At 40.1% G+C, this 12,130-nt stretch overlaps 1 protein-coding gene across 1 annotated transcript in view; it reads right to left on the reverse strand.

Moving 5' to 3' along the window:
- The window catches only part of ALCAM (activated leukocyte cell adhesion molecule), a 34,774-nt gene extending 22,969 nt beyond the window's left edge, over positions 1-11,805 (reverse strand). The window contains exons 1-5 of the mRNA XM_008938293.1: positions 11,704-11,805; positions 8,777-8,996; positions 4,567-4,631; positions 4,059-4,146; positions 3,019-3,201 (exon numbers count right to left, since the gene is read on the reverse strand). Of these exons, the coding sequence (XP_008936541.1) occupies positions 3,019-3,201; positions 4,059-4,146; positions 4,567-4,631; positions 8,777-8,996; positions 11,704-11,757 (610 nt within the window). The 5' untranslated portion in view covers positions 11,758-11,805. The remainder of the gene's footprint in view (positions 1-3,018; positions 3,202-4,058; positions 4,147-4,566; positions 4,632-8,776; positions 8,997-11,703) is intronic.
- Between the last annotated feature and the right edge of the window lie 325 nt (positions 11,806-12,130).

Below are 12,130 nucleotides of genomic sequence, written 5' to 3' on the forward strand. Positions count from 1 at the left end.
TTAAATGCAATGCTGAGTGCTTATTAGCATGAGTCATGTACTCTCCTGCTTTCACTAACAAAGAGGAGCAGCATGATAAAGGTCTGTCTTGCCCCTCAGTGGCACATACCCGTGGGCTTGGCCCATCTTACTTTATGCTTCTGTAAACCAGAGATTCTACTTCAGCCAAGAACAAAATTCTGGGAGATGGTACCAAAAGACAGTAATTTAATAAATGAATGCTGCCATCCCAGACCCACCATGGCCACAACTGCATAATTTCAAGGAAAACAACAATGCTGGAAGCAGCCTGCATATAAAGTGTCTTTGACTCTTATCCTCTATGTAAAGAGTTTATCCATAACCAGACAGACTTAACATGGCATGATTGGAAAGTCTGCCTGAAAAACATAATCTTTTTACATTGATTAATACTGAGCAGAAACATAACTGGAATCTTGATTATTTAGATATCTGAGATACTATTCAACTGTCCAGCTTCAGGAGTTCTCTTGCATTACTCATGTTACTTTTGGTAGCTCTCTTGCTACAGCCACACACCAGACCTGATAACTACTGCTAGCTGAACGAAGTTATCCAGTTCCAACTTGCACCCAACTCAGCAGGAGCTAATTCACTCTTCTCATACTAGGTTACAGTGGCTGGCTGCTTCCAGGATGTCAACTAGCTATTAAATACTCCAATACTAGAGGCTGCACTACCTCAGAGCTAAAGAAAAACAACAAACAGTAAAACATTTCTTAGAACCTGACTGAATAGGTACGTATTTAAAAAACCTTATGTATGTATAGTTTTAAGCACGCTGTCCTCCTTTATGATAAATGGGTAAGTTGCAAGGAATGAACAGCAAGTCTTCTTTATGATATTGTTTTTCTACTTGCTTCAGAAACACAAAACAATAGTTTTGACAGTCAAGCTAAAAAAAAAAAAAGGTTGAGAGAAGGACTTTCATTTCTTAGATTCAGAGTCTTTTTTTTTCATCTGCACTACATTTGACTCATTAAAAAATATCACTTTTGTTGAGAAAGAAACATAGGATCACTGAACTACTTTAAAAAACAAAACCAAATCGACATGTCATTATCACCAATTATAATGAGTCACAAAATTCATCTGTTGAAGCTCTGGACATCTCTATGAATAAAGAGTTTGACAAATTCATCTGAAGATGCATTTGAGCAGAGCAAGGAATTGAAGCTACAGCAAATGAAAATACTCAGAAGGAAACTGGGCAAATTTCATCCTGGAGGCCTCTTCAGTACTGAAGAGTGTGCCTGCCTCCCACTGTTGGCTAATTAACAACACAATGATATTGCCCATCTCTGGAGGAAAAACTATCTTAAATTGTGTGTTGCTATATAAGGATTAAAGAGCTAGTCTAGCTCTCAGTATTAAATCTTCAATACAGGGAGCACATGATATCTGGCACAGCGACTGTTCTGCAGTGCTGTGCAGCCTTCTTTAGCCTTCGCATTGAGTAGTCCTTAACTACAAGTACATGTACTACATGCATCACAGAAATCTGCAAGAGCCTCATCTTCAGCAGTTGAAGAAGCCTAAGGAACTAAAGTGGTGGGGAAATGAGGACAGCAATGCTTCTCTCAGCCAATAATAGCAACAAGTACTTTCTGGTCATTATATTCTTCCCTGTGAACATCTGCCATACATAGCAGGAGTTATGGAGTTAGTCTTCACAGATCACACAGAAAAAAAATAGTGAAATTTAGTACCCAACTTTAAAGCAAAACCAAACAACAAAAAAAAAAAAAGAAAGAAAAAGCTATAGCTTTCAAGTAATGGGATATGTGTCTGCAAGCTTGAAATCTGTTATTTCTGAAGATAATGGCTACTGTTCCAGTGGTTTTCTTCTCCATGTGTTCTGCCAGTTATCATTCTGGAGAAACAGCTGGTGAAAAGAAGGCCTTAATTTACTCTAGCTTCTCCAGGTGAAACCAAGGAGTAACTGCTCCAAGGTTTTTGATTTGGGATGACCAAGGTCAAAACTGATCCCTCACTCTGTGGCTCAGTAAATTTACCTGTCAAGGAGAAGCATCTAATCATACAGTTAGAACACATTCAGTGCCTTACTAATTTTCTTTGCATTCAGCTGGATTATAGAGTGGTTACACGATGTATACTAAGACCCTGGACTGTATAATTACACCCTATCATTTCTAAAACAGGGACTTTCCTTTTATAAGCTGAAGTATTACCTGAAGTGTGCAGAAAGGCAACGCTGACTGGACATACTACATATCACCTGTCCTCTACATTCTGCTGTGAGCTGCTGCCTTCTACAGTCCTTTGGGAGTGTCATTCCACAACACTTTGAAATGCCTCCTCCCACCTCTCTAACTGCTACCATGCCCTCTGACCTCCCCTTGCCAACTGCCTGTTTTGTTTACTCCATGGAGAATTATGATTTCTACATTGGCCAGTAAAACAGTGAGGAAGCTGCTTTAGGACTTAGGCCAGCTGGAAGTAATTATTTACACAAATTCTCTACTTAAAAGTCTACTGATATTCAAATGATACATTTCAAATGTAAAAATTAGCATCTTACAGCCATTGAGAAAGTATTGCATTTTGTGCAAGGTAGTCTGCCAGCATTAGGTGTGTGATGCTGACTCTGCAAAAACAAAACACACTTGAGTACACTAAGAACTGTTTTGTGTATTACTGCATATTTCAGAGGGCACAGACACTTCAATCAACCACTCTAACTCCTGTTTAAGCTCTGAAAAGCCCATTTCACTGTGACTTTTTGTGGTTGCCACTTTCCCCTTGTCAGCACAATCTTGATATTCAGTATTCTACTCTTTGAAAGAAAGAAATCACAGGTAAGTCTGATGATAAGCAAAAATTACACAACGTACTCAGACCTTCTTTCAGCAGATCAGCTTTGAAGAAACCACCCTGACAGCCAAGCATCAATGTCTATGTAATTTGTAAACTGTCTGATTTTGCTGTTTCCCCCAACTTAGACCATACAGCCATAGATGCTTTTCAATAACTTACAGTGAACATCAAAGACAACTGGTTCAGACTGTATTGTCTTCTGGCCAGATGGTCCATAATATGTCACAACGCAAGAAAACTTGGCATTTGCATCTTCCTTTGTTGGCATGTACTGAAGAGATGATGTCATGGTGAAGAGTCCAGTTGATTTGTTCACAGTCTTTTGCAAATTTATGACCACAACTGAAAAGGAAATACTGTTTCAGTGTCACACAGAGAGAATTTGAAACATTTTTCCTATATTTTGTTGTCCGTTCCGTATTTGTGATCATGCAGCAAACATGAAAGCAACGTGATAAATTACCCAAGAGACTGTACAAACAGTGCTCCTCTAGTATTGTCACTGATGCATACCAGGAATGTTTTATCAACAGCATACTCCTATCATACTCTATATTTAAAATCAAATTTAAATTTAAAATTTAAAAACAAAAACCTAATTAGAAACTTGTGGGGTTTTTAATACAAATCTCAGCTTAATTTGTAACAGAAAGACAGCCTCAAAAATGCTGGCACAACCAATTTTTAGGATAATACTTATAGCTTAATTTTGCAAGCATTCTCAATTTATACAAGGTAAATACTGTGGTTTGATCAGCCTGTCAAAATCAAAGCTGAAACAGAGGGGAAAAAATACTTTTCTTAAACATTCTGGAAAAATAAATATCTGTAGAAGGAGATGATATCCAAACCACAATATTGGACAGGTGTGAAATTGAGACACTTAATACCTTTTAAGAAGCTGGAAATTAGATACAGGTTTCTACTAGCTACATAGGCTCAAGAATAGCTTTGCAATAACATTAACAAAGGCAACTATCCTCCTCATGATGTGGCTTTAAAGCTGGAACTGAGAGAGATTATATGGCACAGCATGGCATAGGTGCTCTGAAAGGCCTGGAAGTTTCCTTCTAGTTCCGTCTTTCCATCTGAGTAGTGTTCTTCAAAGGAACAGTACATTAGACTGAAGTACAGCAACTCTTACACAGTTCTTCAGCCTGTCTGTGGACTCAGAGACATTGGCCATTATTGAAACGTACCTTCTTCCACAGGCTGCAAAACTCTCCCGTTTTTGTACCACGTGACATTGCCTTCAGGATAACTCTCTCTTGAAACACACTCTCCAAGCTGCAAAACAGAGAGGGATTAGTCACTATTTTTATAATTATATTAAAATATAGTGGATATTTTTAATTATACTGCTTTGAGTAAACATTTCTAGAAAAGTAAAAAAGCATAATCCCACTCATTTTTCGTTAATAGGACAAATCCCATCAGTGAGGCTTAGGTACACTTTGGAAGAGGGGTTGGTGGTGGATCTCATCTCAGGGTGGCCCCTGTTTGCAGAATCAGGCAGGGCTAATCCAGCAGTGGTGAGGTAACAGCTCTGTGCTCAGCCTGGCTATAGACCATGATCTCTCCCAGGCAGGTGCAGGCAGGCACCCCCCCTCTCTGAGCCTCAGTCCATCAGCGCTCTCTGCCTTGACTGTAAAAGGGACTTTGGGCAGCTGTCAGGCACATAACCTGGAGGGAGAATTCTGCTCTTACCATTTGTAGCTTCTCTGTTTCTAAGAAGTCTGCTTGATGTAAGATTTCTGGTTGAGAGGGTTGTTCTAAAACATAAATAGGATAAAAGTGCTAGTGAAGGGAGCACAAACAGCTGTTTGAAAACCAGAGTTACTAAAAGATACATGGACATTGAGACTAAATAGAACAATCTGGCATGCTATATTCTTACCTATGCTTTGTCATAGAAGAAAAAGTGAGATATTTCTACCTCAATATTAGAAAATGGATTGAAAAGGAAAACCCATCATCTTAAAATGTGTCATACCTTCCATAATGAATACCATGCATTCTGACAAGATACGTTTTACCCAGAGAAAACCTGATCTCATCTATCTGATTTATATGACACACATGCCAGAGAAGGAACCAGTAGGACAGAAACTACAGCAACAGGAAAGCAGCTTTACTGTGGATATTACTGTAGCTGAGCTGTCACATTATAAAGGAACAAATTCAATGTAATCATTCTTCTAATGTTTATTTTTCCTAACTGGGATTGTTACATTTAAGAAATTCAAGTGATAGAGATAAGTGTAATTACTTTAACTGATGCTGAGATAGTTATGACTTTCTTAAAAAAAATAAACTTTTTCTTCAGTGCCAGTATGTCGTCTTATTTACACTTATTATGGTATATGGACCTCTTAGCTTGCCAAAGTGGAGGATCTATCAGCGTTTCCATCATAAAAGACTACTTTCTAGAAACTATATAACTTGCCTGTTAAAATAGTTTGGCTGGAAGCCCGGAATGCAAATTTTTATCTCCAAAAGAGTCAGTTTTCCCCACAATTTTAAAGGAAGAGGGGAAGGGGGGTGGGCAGGGGGGAATAAATCAAAGAAAACCTTTACACACTAGCTATACTGCTTAAATAAGCATACATATTATATACTTTTACAGACTGAAACATCCTTAACCATGCCAGCTTACAGAACCCTCTTCCCAAATCAAGCTCCATATGAAATAATGTATATAATCTCAGCCTGAAGTAAACTTCATGCTCCTTTGCCAAAATCTATGCACACTGAAGTTGCTAATGTGCAGGTAAGCCTACATGTTTCCACAGTAATCCATTTGCTCTGTGTGTGTGTGCACGTACATGTGCATTTCTTTGCACATAAATGCACAGATATTCTTTGCCAGGATGGAATAAGAACAGCTCAAAAGGGAAATGAAAGGCAATAACAGAAGCTATTCATTTGACATTTTCTAACAATTTCAAGGTGAATATCAGGAAAAATTTTTTCACTGTGAGGGTGACGGAGCACTGGAACAGGCTGCCCAGAGAGGTTGTGGAGTCTCCTTCACTGGAGTCATTCAAAACCCGCCTGGACGCCTTCCTGTGTGATGTACTCTAGGTGACCCTGCTCTGGCAGGGGGGTTGGACTAGATGATCTTTCGAGGTCCCTTCCAATCCCTATGATTCTATGAACAATGTTGCTTGTGGCAAAAAGAATCCCAAACAAACCAGCTATACACCAAAACCATCACGATTGCTTCAAAGGGCTAGCAGAAAAATATTTAAAAAAAAAAAAAAGTGCATGTTTATCTCGCTTTTTCTAGTTTTAAAGAAAAAAGGTTAACCTATTTTCTGTGAGAACCTATCAAGGATGAAACATTTTCACATTACTTCAAGCAAATTAGGTTTTACAAGATCTGGTTCAGATTCTAAGGTCTCACAAACAAGCATAGGTAGCTTCCTGTCACACTCCCCAGCTGATCAAACCACAACGCTGTCTCCCTCACCTTCACTTCCCTGCCAGGACTGGTTTGAGAAGACCTATTCTATGCTTTGGACCACCCTCAGAATGCTCCTACCGAGGGACATGGAGGATCTGCTGGCCCCGGGGCGGCTCTCCCTATTGTGAGTGCTCTGGTGACTAAGCAGATGCTGCAGTTCAGAGGCCCCCACCTGCTCTCGCGGAGCAGCCTCCGAAAGGCAACACCTGCTGCCAAATCCCCACAGCCGCAGCACGTGCACCAAGGTAATTCACTAGAAAAGAAACTTATTTGGCATTTACTGGCTCAGCAGCTGAAGCGAGAAGAAATTTTAACCTTGGCAGCAGCAGAGCCCACTTTGTTGGGTTTGCAACTTCAGCACACTGCTTATCTCTCAGCTTAAGAGCTTGCCAGAGCACTCTGCAATTCTATATAGGTTCTATAATAAAAGGAAAAAGAGCTCACTGCCTGCAAAAGTCAAACATCAGTGTAGCAGGACAGCAGCTAATGTCCACTGGGCTGCTCTGGAAACCTCGGACATCTCATTCCAGAAAAAAAGATGCTGACAGGATCCATCTGGAAAGCTGGTAAAGCTTGTCTGAGCAGCCCAGTGTGTGAGACTAGCAGGTGGTACCTGTGCAAGGAGCCCTTTCAGCTCATTAGTTCGGAGTTAATCAGGTAACACAGCTGAAGACATGACAAGCTCCAGTAAAACTTCAGTCACGACTTCTGGGATAAGCTGAGTTTCAGGTGCACAAGGTCTTTGGTTATGAGTTTGCACAGCTGCAGCTTAGCTCTGTATCTGTGGTTCACGGAGTCAGAAACTCTGCTGGTTAGATAAATAAAGCTTGCAAGCTACCCTTAACACTTTTATAATTAGACCAAACAAGCAAGCCACCAAACTACAATCAAAAATGAAACCCTAAAAATAACAGACTCAAGGAAATTAGATGCAAGGAAATTTAAAGAGAACCCTAAAGTTGGGAACTCAAAATGGAAAACTGCAAAGGTAATTTTTTCTTGCAGTGCTAAGTCAGCCACATTACCTGCGTGGCATCCTCTATTCTTATCTTCCTTTGTAAACAGAAGTTTTCTTCATTAGTATTAATACATACAATAAAACACACAGGCTGTGCTCCATGGCTGAGTTAGCATTGTGTTAATATTTAGTACAGTAGACAGTAATTCAAGTAGTTAGCATTTTGTTTCACCATATACCACTGTCTTATCTTCATATTTACTGCTGTGCAATAAGTAAACATGATAATTCTTTATCATTTCCTTTGAAGCACTGAGTTTACTATGCGTGCTCTGAGCACACTCCTCCCCATTGTCATTAATTTGATTGCTTTTACAGTCAAATTGAAAGTGAAAGCAGGGAAAGGAAATACTGTTGACTCCTAATCTATCTTCAAACTCATTTATGGTAGTGATAAATTTTTGCTTGGACACTACTGATGACTTCCTGACAACTTCTCCCTGAGAGAAGAGTAAGGGTGCCCTTCCAAAACATGAGTTCATGATTTTCAAGCAGAAGTATCATTTGTTTGAAACTGCTGATCCCTGCAAGCAGCACATTTCCACAACAGAGACTTATATTGTGAATCTGCATCTGAAGAGCAACAGAGGCCAAAACAAGCCACATAAAAACAGGCAGCTGAGGAAGATACCCACTGCAGTCACAGGGCAGTATTTACAAACACTGGCCCAAGCAGATCTGTGCCCCTAAAAAGGAGTAACACCTCCCCAAGTTGAGTCAGGGTTTGAGGGGCTACATGTTTGCTCTGAATTATCATGAGGAGGCCAGGCTTGTCCATGCTCTTGTGCAAGCTCCGAGCAGGACTACACCTCAGAGCATTAGGGTTCACACTGTGGATCAGCCCTGCGATCAGTTTGTAGCAATATCAAACACTAACAAACTTGGTTGTGCTCTAAACCAGAACTGCAGACTGCTCTTCCTGCTGCTAGTGCAGCAAGGGACAAAATAAGCATTTGGGGTTACCAACTCATTTCCCAGGCTCTCACTTGCTCACTCATAGTGCACACTGTTGCATACTAGCTGCTCGGAGTTGGTTTAAACCTCTCCACTGATCTAATCCTGCAGACTGCACAAAGTTAATGCTTCTCTCCTGCAGAAAAATTCATTTGGAGAACAAATGGAAAATAATCAGTGCTAATTTTACATTTTTCATTTCCAACTAAATGACATCACATAAGTGAGTCATTATCAAAGCCTAAAATTCTCTTTGAGCCAGCACTTATCATGAATAAACTGCAAGTGCAGGCAGTCTTGTTACATAAATGCCACCAGTAGATTACATTTTTGAAAGCTGTAGAAATTTGCTAGTCTTAGTAATTTACTCAGCCAAATTTACTTTCTTGGCTTTAATCTTTCCCTTAAACAAAAGTTTCCATAATTTACAATTCAGATGCTGATGAATGTTAACAGTAGTAACAACAAGATTTACTTACTGAAGACTTTGACTATCGTTGGCTCTTCGGAAACATCATCTTCTGTAACTAGCATACATACAAATCTCTTTTCATCACTGATTCTTGCATTCTTGATGGATAACGTATAGTTTTCTGAGAGACTCAACCTGTCTTTGTAGTCTGGTACATCATCATACTGTACATTTTTTTTTGTTGATGATCTGAAGGCAATAAATACTGGAGATTCGTTTGGCATTTCCTATAATAGAAGGATAAACACCTCTGTTTTGCATAAACACTCACTTAGAAGTTCCTGAAGATCTGCAATTGGTACAAATACATAAGTTTAAAAAATCTGAAAACTACATCAGATGGCTTTTTCCCTGATTAATTTCTGCTGTAAAAGCAGGAAATTCAGTGTAATATGAGAGCTAGTTTAGGACTGCCATGGTACAAATTGAGAACATCATCAGGAGAAATAATTTCAATGCTTTGGCTCAACCTCGGCATAGCATAGGGCTTGCTCTGATGAAGGCTGGTGGTTCTGGCACCACCTGCCTCTGTGTGTATGAAAAGTATCTGAAATAGAAACATTTGTGAGCTAGGCTTTTTTTTTTTTCTCGTGATTGTTTTACATATTCATATTGTTTGTCTGGGATATTCAGAATTCATTCCAAATGCAGGATTTAATCAGGGATAACTACCTATTTTATTCTAAATCAGTTTTTAGGTTTTTTTGCCCTTTGCTTTTAAAGGACCCAAGAGCCTGTGGCATGGGAATATACATACAGTCAAACATTGTTATTTATGCCTCTCAGGATAATGCGCAAAATAATCATTTTCTATACATCCTCTTTATATTTAAAAAAAAATGCATTTGTCTCCCTAAATAGTAATACAAAGTTGACAGCCTTGCACAAATCCACCATATCAACAATTAGTTTTTATGAGAGACAAAGTTACAGGCTCAGTTCTGCAGATTTCATTCCTCTGCCCCCAAGAGCAGGGACTGGTACTGTCTGCCTTGAAATAAAGAGAGGTGAAGGGTTGACTTCATTTCTACATTCAGTATTGTGCTGGGGGCTGGAAGAGGTTTTAGTTCCCTTTTATCCCTTGCACCTTGCAGCACTGATGCGAGTAGCGTTCCCAGCACAATACCTCAGCTTGACTGCAGAGCCCACAAAAGCATGATGCTGCTGTGACAAGAGATGAGTGGTGTCAGAGCCAGGCAGGGAGCAGAAGGCAACAGCTAATGTGACGTTTAAATTCCCTTACAGTCTTTTCATCCCACTTTTAACTCTCGGATTACTCTAGTTATCTGTCACACAGGAAAGAAAGCTTTGCCTTGACACGATGTAAAGTTGGCTGTCAGGTGCAGAAGAACTCTCAACTCTGCAAGCCCACACAGCGCATGAGCACGTGCAGGTAGATGCTGAAGGGAGCAACACCTGCTCCTGCCATGGTGCAAATCTCCCAGTGCCCCTGGGCTTCCATCCGCAACCCCAATTGCTACTCCCAAGGCAGCAGAGCAAAAAATGGAGCTCACGCTTCTTCCAGTGAAATAATGGAACCTGACCTAAAAACCTAAACCAAACTCTCCCCCTGCTAAAAAAACAAGTGTTTCCATGCTGGTAGCTGCCCTGGGAGAACGGGTATCACCTTCCACTTGATTTTGTGGGCTGTGTAAACAGTTGGACAGGTTTTTCTGCACATTAGGTTTTGTGTCCCTTTCAATTTAGGAGAAGCTGTAACTTCTCCATTGGCTGCATGGTACTTGCTCAAGATGAGCAATCAAAATATATCAGAAAAAAATGCACTTCTTTTTCTCAAAATAGCCCTACATCTTCACGCAGATGGACTTCTTCCCAAGAAAAGTCAGCAGACTAAAAAGCACACTGCAAAATGTAGGTCCTGTGTCTTCCAAAAACGTTTATATGAAACAGTTTCACTGTTTCCCTTTTAGGGAAATGCCTTCCACAGACTTCTGACTCCATTTCCAAAAACATGTTTGTGGAGCAGGAACTCTTGAGCGGATGAGAGCTGCAAAAGCTGCAAACTTCCAGGTCCAAGGGAAACAGCCGGGGGGGGATTATGAAACACGCCTGGTGGCAGGCCAGTCTGCTGTAAAATATGCAGGTGGGTGCCATTTAAAAGAAGAAAAAACTATGTAATTTAAAATCCATTGTCAGAGTAAACATCACCTGTTATTGCTGGTAACTTTGTGGTTTTAGCATGAGAGGAGATTTATATTAACTTTACAGTAGCAGGAAAAGGAGCTGTCCTGATGTCAGTCTGAGAAGCAAATGGGTTTTAGTATCCTGGTGGTTTCTTCAATGTTTGCTTCCAGGTTTCATTTGATTTTGACAAGCTTATTCTCCTCTTGGCCCTGGATACCAATCACATATAGGGGAAGCACATCCTGCAGTGCTACTACTGCAGGCTGACTGTGACAACTTGGAGAGCATTGACAGTTCTGCCTCTGTTCTACACATGCCAGAAATGGCAGCGTGAAACCATCAGCAACTTCAAGGTCAGTACTGTTTTCTTCTTTGCTATGCATTAAACACACTGAAACATGAAACAGTACTGAGTGACAGATCAACCAGACCCAGGAATGGCACTTTCCCCAGGATGAAGCATGCCCTGCTTCAGGCAGCCCACTTCAAAAGTATTGAAATGTACAATGATGGCTTTGACAAGTGAGCAAGACACCACTTGGTAACATGCCAGATCTCTAATGCAGGTTGGGAGAGAACTCCCCAATATTTCTCTTGAACAATGAGATTAATTCCTCAAACCTCTAATCTAAGCTTGGCAGAAATTATTCAGATGGGAGTCTTGCAGTCTTATAAACACAGTAACGAATGTCTTCGTATCCAAGGCAGAAATCCTATCAATTGGATTCTTGTAATCTCACACACAAAAAATACACATCTCTAATGGATGTAAAGGTAAGCTCTACTTACATATTTCCATTTTCCAAACATAAGACCATCTGGTACTTCTAGACGACAAGGCATAGTAATGGTATCTCCATATACTGCATTTACGGTGTACAATCCCAGAGCTAGAGGAGAAGCAGAAAGAGAGGAAACAATTTTAAGCATTTATTTCATTCCCATATGCTGGCTAATATTTGGTTCAGAGGTATCAGAAAATCAGAGCCACATCCTTTGTAAATGGCTATTTTCCAGCATGCAGTATTTATCCCCAAACCTCTGACAAAACAGGATTCCTGTCACTAGATTTGTTTACTTAAACATTATGACCTTTTTGGACACATGTTTTCTGCTGCAGTCAGTGGGAGCCATCTGGTTTTTCAGACAGGACTGCACCCACTCCACTGCAGGAACACAAACTACAATCAATATGCACAGCTATTGTCTCAAACTT

Source organism: Merops nubicus, unplaced genomic scaffold (genome assembly GCF_000691845.1).
Source record: "Merops nubicus isolate BGI_N331 unplaced genomic scaffold, ASM69184v1 scaffold10514, whole genome shotgun sequence".
NCBI classification, from domain to species: domain Eukaryota; kingdom Metazoa; phylum Chordata; class Aves; order Coraciiformes; family Meropidae; genus Merops; species Merops nubicus.